General features: G+C 48.6%; 1 protein-coding gene across 2 annotated transcripts in view; it reads left to right on the top strand.

The window, feature by feature from the left end:
* The window catches only part of INTS8 (integrator complex subunit 8), a 2,196,017-nt gene that overhangs the window by 2,025,552 nt on the left and 153,888 nt on the right, over positions 1-16,577 (top strand). For both annotated transcript variants that reach the window (XM_069621379.1, XM_069621380.1), the window contains exon 24: positions 8,840-8,890. In XM_069621379.1, coding sequence (XP_069477480.1) covers positions 8,840-8,890 — 51 coding nt within the window. The remainder of the gene's footprint in view (positions 1-8,839; positions 8,891-16,577) is intronic.

Raw genomic sequence — 16,577 nt, 5'->3', positions numbered from 1 at the left:
CGTCCTCGTCTCGGCACTCTCGGAAGCGGCATCACCGTTCGCCTTCCCCGTACTCGTCGGATGATGGCTCCGCGAGGAAAGTGGCTTGTCCCACTAAATCCTCAACCCCTGAGGAATGGGAGACAGTCAGGGAGCAAATGCTGGTGATTTTTCAATCCGAGGGCACAGTTCTGTCCGCGTCTTCGGTAGAAGCCAGCAGGGAACGGTCTTGGTCCGATGCTCTCACGCCCAGGCACTCGGCGGGATAAACATCGAAAACCGTTGACATCCATTTCGGACAAGGCTCAGGTGGATCGCCAGAGACATGCAAGATCCAGGTCTCGGTTTTCGTCCCCAACAAAACCGGTGACATCTGGGAAGGTGTCGAGATCAGCGTAGATGCCGTCGAGTGCGGCTGTCCGGGCTTTGCCTTCGGGCCGTCCCTCGGAGCCTTTGGTGCCTACGTCGACGCCGAAGCCATCAGCGCCCTCAGGGCCAAATGGCCGAAATTTGCCGGTGGAGGCCCCTGTGGCTGCAAATCCTCCAAGAAAGGCTTTATCCAAGACTGAGGCCTGTTATGGATTGCAGGGCCGCTCCTGTCCCTAGGAAGGAGTTCTTTCATTCTCTGCATGATATTTATGAGGAGAGGTCAGATATGGAGTTGAAGCCTGTTGAAACTCCTGAGGCTCCTGACATGGTCTTTTCTGAAGACAGTCAGTTGGAGGATTTGCATCAGTCGTTACATGATGCCAGTGGCCTGGACACATCTCCTGAGGTGGAGTTTGGAAGCCCAGATCCTGGGGCTCATGCTGAATCCTCCTATAGGAGGTTGATGTCGAGAGTTATGGAGAACCTAGTGTGGTCCGGTCCTCCGGTAGCATTTGATCAGGATGACCTGACGGATATTTTAGATCTGGGTCCGTCCACTGACCCAGTGTTGCCTTTTCATTTGGCATTACAGAAAAGGGTGGCGGCTACTTGGCAGACCCTGGAGTCTCTTCCGGCGGTCAACAAGTCGTTGACTAAGAAATACCGCCCATCCAGTAGCGACCCCGGATACCTTTCCACTCATCCCACTCTGGAGAGTTTGGTGGTTCAGGCGGCCACGGCCACTTCGAGGCAGGCGGCATACCCTACCATCCCTCCTGATATGGACGACAATCGCTATGATGGTTGGGCACGCAAGGTATTTTCAGCTGGGAGTATGGCACTGAAGTCGGCCAACTCCACCTGTGCCTTGGCAAGGGTTTCACACACACTGTGGAATTGTCTCTCTGGTGGCTGAGCATATTCCCGTTGGGGGAAGAAAGGGATGGGTTACTTGCTCTTGTGCAGGATGGCAAGGATGCCATGTGTGAATCCCTTCAGTCGGGTTGGACACGGCTGACGGTTTTAGCCGGTCCATGGCTGCGAGCACCGTGATACGCAGGTTTGCGTGGTTGTGGAAGTCTGGTTTTGCTCCAGATGTGCAAGCCCGTCTTCTGAACATGCCCTTTTATGGCTCTCATTTGTTTGGCGGCAAGGCTGACGAAAGCCTTGAGAGGTTGCAGACCTCCAAAGCTGCTGCTAAATCTCTGGGCGCAGCTGTGCGTCAACTTCTGCCATTTCGTCCTAGGGGACAGCAGTGGAGCGGGGTTCCTTTCGTTACTTCTCTTTTGGTAGAACGAGAGGGGCTGCTAATCAAAGGGGTCACCATAAAGGCACCCGTGGTGGACGGGGAAATAGAGGTGCCAAAGCCGCTCAGGCAGTTGCCTCTTTGCCTTCAGGCGCTGGCACAGCTGCTCCAAAACAGCTATGAGGCCAGGTTCCATTGTTCACCGGTTGGGGGCAGACTGTTTCAGCATCTTGAAGAATGGCAAGCTATTACTTTGGATGCGTGGGTTCTGGAAACAATAGCCCACGGCTACTGCCTTCCCTTCCTAAAGCAGCCTCACGATAATCCACCAGGGAATCTCTTTGAAGCTTCCGGATCCGCTCCTTGTGCAGGAAATCTTGACCCTGCTGGAGAAAGGTGCTATAGAACTAGTGCCTGCGGCGGAAAGTAACAAGGGATGGTATTCCCCATATTTTTTGATTCCAAAGAAAGACTTGCGTTGGTTGAACAAGTTCCTCAGGAAGGACAAGTTCAAGATGGTCACTCTTTCTCGGGTCCTTCAGGCCCGTCAACTTCAGGGTTGGTTGGTGTCTCTGGACCTACAGGATGCTTATTTTCATGTGCAGATTCATCCAAACCACAGGAAATTCCTGAGGTTTGTGGCTGGCGACTCGCACTTTCAGTTTCGGGTCCTGCCATTCGGATTGACCTCTGCCCGAGGGTCTTCACCAAGCTATTGGTGGTCGTGCAGCGTATCTCGGGAGAGGGGGGGATTCACGTCTACCCCTACCTGGATGACTGGCTGATCTGAGCGCGTTCTCCCGAACAAGCTTAGGATCATCTCAGCCTCACCTGCCGCTCCCTTCACAGGCTGGGCTTCTCCCTCAATTTCAAGAAGTCACATATGACACCTTACCAACAGCTAGAGTACATCGGGGCTGTGTTGGACGTGTCCTTGGAAGTGCTCGCCTCCCAAGGTGAGGGCTCATCGCATTGTACAGATGGTCAACAAATGTCAACGTGCCCAGTGTCTTCCGGCTTTCGAATTCTTAAGGTTGCTCGGCCTCATGGCATGCTGCATTTTTCTGGTGCCAGAGGCCAGACTGAGGATGAGATCCCTTCAATAGGCTCTCAAGATGCATTGGTTGCAATGCTCCGGCAAGATGTCGGATTCTGTTCAGATTCCACTCTCGGTCTCGCAGGATCTTCTGTGGTGGGCCAGCGAAGGGAATCTGATGAAGGGGGAGCCTTTTTGGCAACCGTGGCCGGAGGTGACGGTGGTAACAGAGGCTTCCCTCACAGGATGGGGAGCCCACGCCAACGAGCTGTCCACCAGCGGTCGTTGGTCTCCGTCGGAGTCCAAACTCCACATAAACCTTTTGGAGCTGAGGGGTCATCAGGCTAGCCCTGAAGGCTTTTCTCCCATCTGTGCGGGGGAAGAGTGCCCTGATCATGAAGGACAACACAGTGGCCATACATTACCTCAACAAAAAAGGGGGGGGTGGGGTCACTCCCGCTGTGCAGAGAGGCGATGCAGCTCTGGTTCTGGGCAGTACAAGAAGGAATCTCGCTCTCTGCAGTTCATCTAGCCAGAGAGGAGAATGCGGCTGCGGGAGCTCTGATCAGGCAGGGCACGGTGTCCCACGAATGGGAGTTGTCTCAGGAAGTCCTTCTGGCGATCTTCGCCCTTTGGGGAACCCCTCAAGTGGATCTGTTCGCGACCGGTGCCAACCGCAAGGGTGAGAGATTTTGCTCAAGGGAATTTCCTCCGAGAGGAGCCTTAGGGGACGCGTTTGTCATGGATTGGTCATTCCCACTTCAGTACGCGCTTCCTCCGGTCCCCGTCATTCCTCAGGTGTTAAGGGGGTTGCGGAGGTTTGGATACCATATGATCCTCATTGCTCCGGATTGGGCCAGGAGAGCATGGTATTCAGTCCTTCTAGAAATGTCCATCTGTCCTCCACGCCGTCTTCCCCACAGAGAGGACCTTCTCTCTCTCTCTCTCTCTCTCTCTCTCTCTCTCTCTCGCGCGCGCGCGCGCGTGTGCGAGTGGGGACAGGTGGGGGGGGGTAGGTTCTCCATACAGAGGTCAAGACTTTCAACCTTCACGCTTGGTTTCTGAAAGGTTGAGATGTAAGGATTGGGACTTCCTGGATGACTTGATGGAGTTGTTGCTTTCGGCCAGGTGGCCGGCACCAAATCCCTGTACCGTTGCCGCTAGTGTACGTTTTGTGACTGTTGCTGAGGAAACCATGTCGATCCTTTACAGTGTTCCATTCCGATGGTTCTGTCTTTCTTGCTTTCTTTGGCCCACAGGGGTCTTCAAGTGGGTACCATTAAAGGTTACCTAGCGGCACTATCTATTTTAAAGCGCTCGTCTGAAGAATGTTCTTATTTTAAGATTCCTTTGATTTCCCAGTTGCTAAAAGGGCTCACAAATATGTTCCGGCCGTCCCCTTTTCAGGTGCCGGTTTGGGATCTGAATTTAGTCCTGAAATTCCTGATGGGTGCTCCGTTTGAACCTCTGTACTATTGTCCTTTGAGACTGTTGTCTTTCAATACGGTTTTCTTGGTTGCAGTTACATCTGCTCGCAGAGTGAGTGAATTGCAGGCACTTTCATCTAAGACACCCTTTACTGTGTTCCACAAGGATAGGGTTGTACGTCCGTCCTTCCTACCTTAGATAGTGTCTGAGTTTCATCTGAGCCAGAAAGTGGTACTTCCTGCTTTCTGTCCTCCTCCTCATCCTGATAAGGAAGAGGAGAGACTCCATAGGTTGGACCCTACGAGAGCTTTGAGCTTTTATATTTCTAGGATGTCCAGGGTCAGAGTGGACAACCAGCTTTTTGTGGGGTACACAGGACACCGATTGGGCCAGGCTGTTAACAAACAGACCTTGTCCAGGTGGATTATCCTCACCAATACTGAATGTTACAGATTGTCGGGCAAGGACCCTCCTGAGGGATTGCAAGCTCACTCCACCACAGGCGTGGCTACATCCACTGCCCTGCAACGGGGAGTTCCTATTAAGAACATTTGTGATGCTGAAACATGGTCTTCCATCCATACCTTTGTCAAGCATTATTCCCTGGATACGGTCCATGGTCAAGATTTGGCCTTTGGTAAAGCAGTGCTTTATTCTGCCATCTGATTGGGTTTTCTAAATTCTTCTCCCTCCTCCAATCACTGATACTGCTTTGGGAGTCTGTCAGAGATGTGGAATACGTTGGAGGACAATCCATTCAAATAACAAGTTACTTACCAACTGGTGACGTTCTTTCAACAGGATGTTCCTCCAACTTATTCCACATCGCCCTCCCAGCCTGCCCCTCTGAAGAATGTCCTATGCTGTTGCAGCTTGCGTTCCCTCAAGGCTATGTGCAGTCAAGCATGCATTGTGTTGGGGCATGTCACACGTTGTGGAGGGAAAAACATGAACTGAGGCTACGGGCGCCGTGCTTCCTACTTGTAACATCCAGTGACGTCACCCTCGACGGAGGCCTTAGAGGGACATCAACTCGACGCAGGACGCCCTATGCCGTAAAGTTTCCGAAGCACCACAGCTGTGGACATTACATGTCAAACATGTGGAATACGTTGGAGGAACATCCAGTCGAAAGAACGTTACCAGTTGGTAAGTAACTTGTTCGTCTGCTAGACATGTTGGTGAACTGCAACTGTCACTCTTAGAACTATTTCCAGCCAGGTTAGAGTTAAGTGTTAAGATGTCTTTTGGACAACTTTTCGCCTTTATATTGTGCCAACATTTCTTTTGATTTACAATCTGCTGTTTTTTTTTTCAGTTTTGCTTCGCCATTTTAGGACTGAAGAATAATTACACAGACTGAACGCTAACGGGGTCTTATGCTTTTATGTGGACTGTTCAAGTGATTTCGGATAGGACAGGGTTATTTTTGGCTTTTTGAGCGCTAAGAATGGTTTGGCATTTTCGAAACAGACCCATTTTGCTGTTGGATAGTGCTTTCATGAAGTCCAGTTATGACCTGGCTAAGAAACCGCCCCGGTGGAGATCTGAGCTCCTTCCCCCAGACTGCTTCTTCATTGCTGATCAAATGACTTCTTTTACTGGGTGTTCGCTGCACAGTTACCTGGATATTGTTCAACACTTTAGCCAGAAATCATTGGCTGGATGTGGAGGTGAGCAACAAGTCATGATTTGTCACAGTTGTTCTGTAAGTTTTCTTCAAATAATAGCTGCGCCGGCATTCCTAGGATCCTACTGCTGCTGTGGAATATTTCTATATCAGGAATCTGCACAAAGAAGTAGTCATGAAGATCATCTAGTTACCTCTGGTAGCATTTCAATAGATTTTTGCAGGCTACTCCTTTCCTCCTGTCTCTATTCATTCTGAAGTTGAATTGGATAGTTTTTGATTTGCTAATGTTATCTGTAAATCAGCCTATTTTTTGCCCTTGCTTCTGCATGCATGCAGTGAATACTGAACTGATTTATTTATTTGTATTTTTAAAGCATGCATCAGCCCAATGCATTGTGGCGCTGTTAAATTGAGAATGATGCAGATAGCAGGGGATAGCATCATTGCTGGTTACAGTAGATTAAAGGAGCTGCTGCATACATAATTGAGAATTGTAGGTACAGTACAGAAGAAGAGCATACTTAGTTACATTTACGAAGTACAGTGCATACTTAGTTACATTTGTCTGTGGGCATAGCTGTGTCAGTTGAATAGTGTGGACTTGAGGACTTTGTGGAAGGTGGAGATGGAGGTTTCGGCATAGAGGGCGGTGGGGAGGGCATTCCAGCGTTTGAGAGCTCGATAGGGGAAGCCTATACCGCCAGCTTTAGCTCTTTTGGCTGAAGGTATGTGTAGTAGGTTGGTATGGTGTGTCCTTCTTGGGCGTGTGGAGGTGTTGCAGTTTAGGATTTCAGAAAGATGGAGGGTTAGTGAGGTTAAGGCATTTGTGGGTTAGGGTCAGAGTCTTGAATGTTATTCTTTCCTTAACCGGGAGCCAGTGAGCATCTCTCCTAGCTTGGGTGATGTGGTCTCTCTAAGGGATATTGAGGGCCGCTCTGATCGTGTTTTTTTGCACTGTCTGAAGCTGATTTACGTTTTTTTCATAGGTGCCTACTAGGAGGGCATTACAATACTCCAGTTTGGTGCCTATGGTGGCTCTAGAGATGGAGAGGCAGTTCTGTTTGGTTAGGTATGGTTTGACTGCGCTTATTAGTTTGGTGGTGTGAGCGGAGGCAATAGCATTGACCTGTTTGTTCATAGATGGTGTGGCATCTAGGTGAACTCCTAAGGTCTTAACGGATGTGGAGATTGGGATGATGGTATTCTCGGTGCAGAAGTTAGTATATTGGGGGGCGGGAGTTTGTTCAAAATTGTTTGTGGGCCAATGATGATGATCTCGGTTTTGTCTCCATTTAGATATAAACCATTTGGGGCCATCCAAGCCTAAATAGTGGAATAGATTTCAAAGAGTGCTGTTGCGTGGTGATCGTAGGAGCCAGTGAGAGAGAGGAGGACTTGAGTGTCATCAGCATAGTTTGTATAAGCTATGCCGCGGGAGTCAAGTTTGTCAAAAAGGGGTTTGGTGAACAGATTGTAGAGAGTAGGGGCAGTGCAGGAACCCTGTTGTACCCCGCAGTGAATGGTGGTGGGGGTGGGGGTGGCGTTGGCTGTGTCTGAGAATACTTTCATAGCTCTGCCTTCTAAGAAGGAGGTGATCCACGAGGTGGCATGGTTAGAGAAGTGAGCTGCGCTAGTGAGGTGGGAGGTGAGAGTTTTGTGATCTACTAGGTCGAATGCGGCAGATAGGTCTAGTAGTAGTAGGAGGGCTTGTTTTCCGGTGTCCATTATTTCGGTGATTTGGTTCTTTAGGTCCAGGAGGGCCGATTCCGCGCCATGGCCTTTGCAGAACCCTGATTGCCTTTTTCCTAAGACTGAGTGGGTTTCCAGGAAGAGCTGGATTTGGTTGTGGGTGGCCTTGTCTAGGATTTTGTGGAGCAAGGGGGCGGTAGTGATGGGATGGTAGTTGCTAGGGGAGGCTGGGGTCTAAGGATGGTTTCTTGAGAAGGGGACGTACCCAAGCTTCCTTGAGGTTAGCAGGGACGATGCCAGAGGCAAATGATGCATTAATGAAGGCTGTGATAAGTGGGACTAAGGAGTCGGCGCTATCTTTAATGATGTTGGGTGGGCAAATTTCACCTTTGCATGTGGAGAGTTTGATATGCTGTAGGAGTGCAGAGACTTCTGATTCCGAAACATTTCTGAATCTGAAGAGAGGAGGGGTGGGCTTCTGTGTGGTGACAGGAGGGAGGTCAGCCGTGTCTAAGTTGGACAGGAGGGAACGTTCGGTTCGAATTTTATCTTGGAGAAGTGAGATTTTTTTAAGAAGAGCTTCTTGTGTACTGTTACACCAGGCTTGGTCTTTGGTTATTTCACCGGGGCTAGCAGGAGGAAGGGTGAGGTCCTTGAAGATGGTGAATAGTTCCCTGGATTTAGAGTTTGCCTTAGATATGCAGGAGTTACTGTTGTTGGATTTGGCAGTGAATATTGCTTTTTTATATATTGATGAGGTTCTTTTAAAGTCACCTTTAGTGGCCTCACATGGGTTGGATTGCCACTTGGAGAGGGCCGTCCGTTTGTTGGTGCGGAGAGCCATTAGATCCTCAGTGAACCAAGAGTTTGTTTTCATGGATTTCTTTTCTTTTTTAGCTTCCATGGGGGCAATGGTGTTGATCGCTGTAATAAGGGTGCGCAAGTAGATCTCAGCCAGAACCTTAGGGTTGTTGGAAAATGGCGGTTTAAGTTCCTTTGTGTCTAGGAGGGGCCGTAGATTGTCTGCTGTGAGTTTTCTGGAGCGTCTACCATCACTGTGTACTGGCCACGCCTTTGTGGAGACGTGGTGTCACACTGATGTGATGTTTGTGCAGTCCCGCTCCAGAGCTGTGGTGGCGCCCATCTGAGGAATTACTGAAAGAGATTTCTAGATCCAGTCTGGGGCCCAGGGTTATTTCTACATGAGTTATTTATGGGAGGATTAGGGCATCCATCCAAACTAATGTTACCAAAGGTAAGTGACTTGTTAGTCTGTAACTGCTGTACTAGTTGTTAGCTGTGTGGTGACGCTTATTTCTAGCAACAACCGCAAGTGTCAAAGATTGAGTAACTTTGGCCTAAAGAGGGTGCATAATTCTCCGGAAAGGGTTTTAATGCAAATGTACATAACTGCTTTTTAGGGTCATCAAGATTTCTTTTTCTCCTTTTTATTTTTCAGGTGATAAAAAGAATGATAAAATGCTGTTCGTTGCTGAACTGCCACACACAGGCAAGTACTTTTTAGACGCTAAATATTTTGGAATGCAACCCTGTGAAAGAGTGAGCTTGAAATAATGCCTTTCTCACAATGAGACTGTTTTGCATGTGGATAGGACCTTGACATGATCAGATTCATAGAATGCATTCTCACCAGAGATGTATTCTACCATCAGTGGGAGGAGGGGGTGTTCCCGGTAAAACAGGAAATCCCAGATTCCCTTGAGAAAGTGTCCCCCTATGTCTGCCACCAGATGGAAATAGTTTTCCGGGTTGGTGTCTTGGTAAACATTTTGACCCACTGTTATGCAGCAGGACTGTTGTGCTAAATTTTCAACTGTCATCTATGGATGCAAATTTACTAAAATGGCTGGGGTAGTGGACGTGACGTCATCCGCCTGATGACGTCACCAGAAGTGACATGTTATGACCACTGCCGCTTCTCCCGGACTTCTCATGAAATGGGGTTGCATGGATTTTGAATCGGATAACATCACAGCAAGTAACAAAGAAAGACTACAATAAAAGTAATATGAATAGAATCACAAATAGCTGCTAAAGCAGACAAAGAGCTATTTTAACTAGGGTGCTGCTTTAATATACCACGGGTGATGCATTGATATTCCTGTATGGCCTGACGTTATATTCCTGTATAGCCTGATGTTACTTGTTTAAGACGTCGGATGTAGCCGTCATATTCCAGATACAACCTCACACGTCCAAGTGCTGCAACCGTTTGGCATGTTGCACCAGTCATAAAGTCATGTGATCGCCACAAAAGACAAAGTCAGAAGTGTATTACTGTAGGATTTATTGTGGATATTTACAAGATCGGACAAATATAAAAGGAAAACAACAAATAAGAATATCTCCCACAATTTACCCTGATATTTCTCTTGAGTCTCTCCCTGTTGCTCAGTCTCTGGATGAAGAACCTTTAGCTTTTCGTATTCGGAACATTCAGTGTGTGATCCTAGCTCAGTGTTCTAAGACTCCCATATGCTGCCGTGCAAGAGTGGACTTGCTGCCGGCGGAGCAAGCTTCTCGCCACCCAGCGCCTGTGCGGAGTCCAGCGTCGAGTCCAGTCACTCTTATCAGGACCAAACGCCAGACTACACGTGCATTTTGCTTTTCAGATTTGGAACATTTAGTGTGTAATCCTAGCTCTCTGTTCTAAGACTCCCATACGCTGCCATGGAAGAGTGGACTTGCAGCCGGGGAACAAGCTACTGCCTGCTGTAGCTCTAAGGATTTTCAGCAAGGGATATATTCCCCACCAAGGCGCGGAGCACCTGCGCGGAGTCCGGCGTCGAGTCCAGTCACTCGCCAGTCAGCCGACTGTCAGAGTGACTGGCTCGACTGCGGCTCTCCCACACTGGTAATAAGGAAGAAGTCTGGAGGAAAAGACTTGGGGGACGGCGTGATGTAAACGACCAAGTTACCAGCCTACGCAGTTTTCGTTTCACCAACAAAGCTTTGCCGGCTGAGCTTGTCCCTCGTAATCCAACACACCAACACCCAGACCGTGAGTCCTCATGTTCCGCGTATAATGAGACTCCGGTCCTGGAGCGAGTCTCTGAAGGTGAGATACAAGACTGTTTGATTGACTTGCCATTGATGCCAGTCTTACCTTACCTGACTCTGCATCACCCTCTGCATTACCCCTGACATTCCCCTCTGATGCTGTGGGGGCTGATAGTGGGACTGATGCAGAGTCTTCTGGACAGCTTTTTTCCCTCCCTTGTTAGCCACATTTACCGGCCCTTGGAAACACCCAGACAAACAGTTTACAACACGTGATCTATGTATCGCTGTTAAGAACGCCCGCGCTGACTATAAGGGGGGGTGTATATTCCTGCAGATACGGCTAAGAACACCACTCTAAAAGTGAACTGCATAGCAGTAGAGGTGTCTCGACATTATCGAGCAGAGTTTCATTCCTAGCCCACAGGCCGAGTCACCCAGGAAAGAAGGGGCAGGTGGGCTGCCTGCTAACATGTTGGTCCATGGAGATGATCAAATTGTGTAGAGTGGATAACTGGTTGAGGCAACCCCACAATGCCCCCTTTGGGGCTTCTACCTACTCCAATGGACACTAGGGCCATTGTTGAGAAATGCCAGACTTCTGAGCCTCCTACTACGCAATCATGTGACACACATCCTTCTTCCAGCCCAATAATATGTCGCCCTATGGAAACTGCATCATTTGCCCAACAATCTGGAACAATGGGGGCTGATAATGTTGAACCCCAGAACTTAAACTCCGAGACTGCCAAACAGTTGCCTCAACTGCTCAAATGGAAATGGAGGGGATCTCGTGAAATGATAACAAAAATAAGATATCACAGCACCTTTAAAAACACAAGTCTACCACCCACTTGATTTTTTTCGGGCTCTGTAAAGAAAAAAGAGATCCATCAGAATTGAATATCGGAGTTTATCTGACAGATGATGACAATTAGAAGGCTTGAGGGATACCCTAGAGCCTTCCCAGTCTCCAGGAAAAGACCTTGGGAGGGGGAGAAACCTGACATTGAATTTAGAGAGCAGAAATATCGACAGATCTCTTACTCCATCAAAGAAACGTTCAAAACACTTGTCAACTCCTTTGAGAGGTCTAGGGAACCGTCTGACCTCGTCAGGGGTATACGACGGGACTAAGGCTCTGAGTCCATCCATCCCCCTCAGCTCCACTTCATCAGGGCCTATTTGCAAAATCTTCTGTAGATTTAGGGCTTATAATAACTGCAAACCGAATTGAGTCTGGGGATAATTCCTTGAATTCTAGCTGCCATTCTGGGCTTTGCGACACGTCGGCAAGTCAAAGGGGCTCCTCCGCCCCCCTCCCCTTCACCCCGCTTCTGCAACCTGCATTTAGACCATTAGAGAGGGAACAGTGGCCGCTGCATCGCCGGGAGGAAGGAGTCCTGGACCATCTGACTTCAACTCGAGCTCATCTGACTATCTCTAAAGAGTATCTATCCTCAGCAGGGTGGGGGGGTTCTACACAATCACGTGATTCAGTAGAAGCTGACGTACAAATTGAACAAACAGCTGAGGGGGATAATCACCATCGTCACAGTACAAAATACTTGAAAGGTGGAAAACAAGATCCTTTTACTGAGATTTCGCGTTTTATGAAGTTGTACGAGGCTATTCACAAAACGCACACAGACCATACCACCTTGTTTGCAATGCTAAACAGTAAGATGTGTTTTGTAGAGGGCTATATAACGGCTAAAGAGTCAGTGATGGGAATGCAGGATTCCCATAACTCTAGATCCATCGGCTGGGCCGGCCCAATCTATGGAGGCAGCACCAATGCCATCCCTGGATAAATTCACAGGCTGTCAACGCAGCCCATGTGTGCTCGGTCCCATTGTGTAAGTGTGCAGCGCCTATTCAAAGGATTCCAGCTGAAGATGGGGTTAGGAAAATATTGCCCCCACCCCCCCCTTCAAAGTCTAATACCAAGCCGCCAGCTCTTTCAGTTCGAACCAATCCAATGGCGAAAGACCAATGGAATGAAACTGAGTTGTGTCCAGCGGGAAATGCTGCAGGCTGCCATAATGAGTGGCCCTATCCTCTTTTTGGGACTAGGAGGAGCCACCGAAGGGGGAATGAACCTAAGACAAAGGAATTCAAATCTGAAAAGTCTAAAAGAACCGTTGGCCAGAGTGAGGAACTGCCCTAAAGACTATCAAGGGGGTGACAACCTCTGAGAGTTCAAAAATAAAGGCGGGCCATCTAACTCTCACAAACCTGGCAAATCAATCTCAGTGACCTTTTGGACCTCTTGACATACTCGATTGATGATAACGAGGAGGATATGCCATCCCCAAGAAGAGAAGTAAGGAAAAGACGCGAGTCTAGGGATGCAGGAAAATCGATCATAGTTATGGACACAGTCTCAGTATCAGGGGAAAAGTCGAGGGAGTGAGAGTCTTTAGAAACCTCGCCTTTTCTGACCCCCTCTGAAAAACAAGAAAGACTGCTGTCGAGACTACCAAAGAAATTAGAAGATCCATACTCTCGGTGTCCGTGTACCTCAGGAGACAGAGGTTCCTAAAATTGTTGAGAGGGTCGAAGTCTGCAATCAGAAACGTTTCCCCTGTTATAATCTGGGGGCGACACTTACAGAAAACTCTGTCTCCTCACCTGAATCGGCCACGAAGCCAAACTCGAAATGCCATGAATCCCCTGGACATCAACTGGGTGTGACCAAAACTAAATGTACATCGTCATCCACAAATCAAAATATTAAGATGAGGAAAGTACATCATAAATGTCTACGTCTGGAAAGGAGGCGGTCTTATCCTAAACCGGAGGAATGTAGTGGATATGTCATTTGATCCCTTCTTTAAAAAAAACTCTCAACTGATGATCTTGCTATAATTGAGTTTTGACGAGAATGGAGATCGGATCTTATCCATATACATCTACACTCCATGGCAACTAAACAGCGTCTGCTCTCGGCAAGTCATACATTTCTGGCACCAGGGGGCGCATGGCTAGGGAGCCATGGGATAGGACGTGTCTCATGATGATCCTTCAGTATCCTGCCGTGCACAAACGTTGGGACTAGTGTCACAAACAACACTGCTGCTGTGAGAATATGTGTAGCACATGAAGATCGTACTCCGGTGAACTGGACCAAAACAAGACCGTGTCGGATGATTGCAGCTGGTGGCCAGAAACACTGCATAACCGCTGGAAGCACCGGTCTCATAAACCTGTCCAATACCGCAGCCTGCGTGAGCCTCCGGGGGAGGGAGAAAGGCACGGCACCCCAACAAAGAGGCATACGTAGCACGAATGCAGGCCTTCCTTCCCAGTGTGCAGGGAAGTCGATCCTGCACTAGCTGCAGTCTGTTACAGTAGCCCCAGCAGGAAATATATGCTTGGCAGGGAACGGGGAAAAACAGGCGTACATATTGATAATCACTGTACGCCTTGATATGGTAGCACGGAGCAGGATGCACGAAAGTATGGATTGGTATGAGTTACCGGACTGTACCGTTGGAGGAAGGAGCTGCCCACGAAACTAATCAGGACGCGCGGAACACATGGAAATCACAGCGGAGCTGCACCCGACTTGAAACAAGCACGATCAGAGCGACAACAAAAGACTTTCTAATCCGCTACAGTAGCGGTGGCGAAGAGTTGATGCGCGCGTCCCTAACAAAGAGAAACAGAAAAACAGCAGGCGATTCAAAATTTAACAGAGACACATCGTATTCGCTTGAGTGCAACATTAACAGTAAGCGTGGAGAAACAGCAGGGCGTGCCGATGGGAATATGCTAACGGAACTGGTATCCAGGAGAATCCGAAAAGGGCGGATACCACATGTACATACATCCGAGGCGAGGCAGTATGCATATGCAAATACAATATATTACATCAGTGGATGTCAGTTCAAATGTAGAGGAGCTCCACAAAAGGGCTTGCACAAAATGCAACATGGATGATTATCCAGTAGTAAATGCATCACGTTGTAACCCCAAGAAACAAGAACTAACGCTGGCTAGATAGCCTCAACTGCAATCCTATGAATGTGAGTGGATGTATGATCAGGCACGGGTTGCATGCAGTAATGAATGGCGGATTGCTGGCCCAGACAACAAATTCTGCATGGCTGCAGGAAAATACATGGCTGAATGGTGGGGGCTCCCTGAGCTAGAAACGGAGCAGTCGCACACCTAAGCCTGACACCCGATCTGAGAGGAGAGGGGAACATTACTGCTGTTTACTGAGATTGTACTTACGGTGCCGAACTGTGGAGATATACCACAGAATTGTTGTAATAGGAGAAGTGCTTACAACAAGCCTTAACACTGAAGTGAACAGATAACGGCGCTCTCGCCGATCGAGATGTGTTTGATCTCCCCATGAGGAAAAGCAGCAAGGGGATGTCCCAAAGAACAAGAGCCACCGTGGGCTAAATAGCCCCGACATCGGTCCTGCAAGAGCAAGTGGAGGTAAGAGCCAAACAAGGGTCACATGTATAGATTGCTGGCGGATTGTGAGCCCGGGACACTGAGTATGCAGGAGTACTGGGAGAAAAATACGGCTACATGGTGGGACTCCCCGAGCAGGGAACAGAGCAGTTAAACAACTGATCCTGACGCCCCAATCGAGGTGTGCGAGTGGAACACCATTACTGTAAACTGGTCTCATAATTGGGGCGCTGGGCTGGAAAGTGACACTACAGAATTGTTGCAGTGGGACGGAGCTCACAAAAAGCCCTTACACCACAATAAACAACAAGCAAGGCAGATATGTGCAACAATTGCTGTAGTACAGCTGGAACTGCACCTGACCAATGTGAGATTGTTGGCACCAGCAGATAAGCGTACACTGGCAAAACGGATACAAGACCAGCAGAAGCAATGGTGAACCCCATATCTGAGAGCCGCAAGGGCGGAGAATAACAGGAATTACTGCACAAGAGTGGGCTCCATCGAGTCATAAAGGACACATGGCATCAAAACCGGGTAAATCCAAAGGGAAGCAACCGTCAATAGATATTTGTACTAAACCGGCTCAAGCAGGGGAGTCCACAAAAGCTGGGGGACAAAGCATACAAGGAGAAGTAACCCCACCACAGGAAGATCACAAGATCCTGGCAGCCATCGCAGAGTTGAAATCATCATCATCATCATCATCATCATCATGGGAGTCCAAGATTGACGCAGCCATTGCAGAACTGAAGACATCCTTGGAATGCCAGATTGACGCCGTAAGTGTAGACGTTAACCTGCTGAGACAAGATGTTAGGGTGCTAGCCGAACGCACAGGAAGGCTCGAAAAGGAGATTAAAACAACCACAGGTATTTGCACTACCAATTCCAAGGACGTCTCCACATTGCAGCAACAAGTGCGCAACTTAGAATGCGGAGTAGAGGAAGCTGAAGGATGGGGGCACTGAAGCAACATACGCATTGTGGGACTTCCGGAAGGAGAGGAAAGCCCAGATCCGACCAATTACATCAAAAATATGTTGCTGCAAGAAATAAGCGGTGGAGCGCTCACCCAGGGGTTCACGGTGGAGAGAGCACACAGAGCCTTGACCAGGAAGCCGCCACCAGGAGCCCCTCCCCGACCGATCATGCCAAGATATTGAACTACAAAGACAGGGAGAAGATCCTAGAGCACTTTCGCAAAGCGGGGACAATAAGCCGAGCGTCAGCGACCATTACGGCGTACCCTTATTTAAGGGGGGGCAGCCTACAGACACAGCCAAAAAGTGCAATGAGGAGGGTGGGGGGCAGAGATGGGAGGAGTGGAAAATGGATAATATGGGTGAAATGAAGATAGTAACTTGGAATGTGAGGGGGCTCAATAACTACATTAAACGGAATAAGGTTATGAAAATAGATATAGCATTGCTGCAGGAAACTCATCTGACCAAGGAAAAGCAGGATGTGTTAACAAGGAAATGGAAATGGAAAGGGATAACCCTGGGAGCAACATATTCAGCGTACACTAGAGGGGTCATAACATGGATAGCGCCACATGTTCCGTTCAAGCTACTGCAGTCCACCATAGATAAAGATGACAGGATGGTATTAATAAGGGGCTGGTGGAAAATAAAGAAGTGTGTCATCAACGTTTATGCCCCGAATCAAGATACTACAGCCTACTTTAGAACCCTATATGCCAAGATAAGTCTGTATGTGGACGGGGCGGTGGTGTGGGG

Source organism: Ambystoma mexicanum, chromosome 5q (genome assembly GCF_040938575.1).
Source record: "Ambystoma mexicanum isolate Mex_15411 chromosome 5q, UKY_AmexF1_1, whole genome shotgun sequence".
NCBI classification, from domain to species: Eukaryota; Metazoa; Chordata; class Amphibia; order Caudata; family Ambystomatidae; genus Ambystoma; species Ambystoma mexicanum.
Note: the sequence above shows the minus strand (reverse complement) of the source record. Positions and strands in the feature narration are given on the sequence as shown.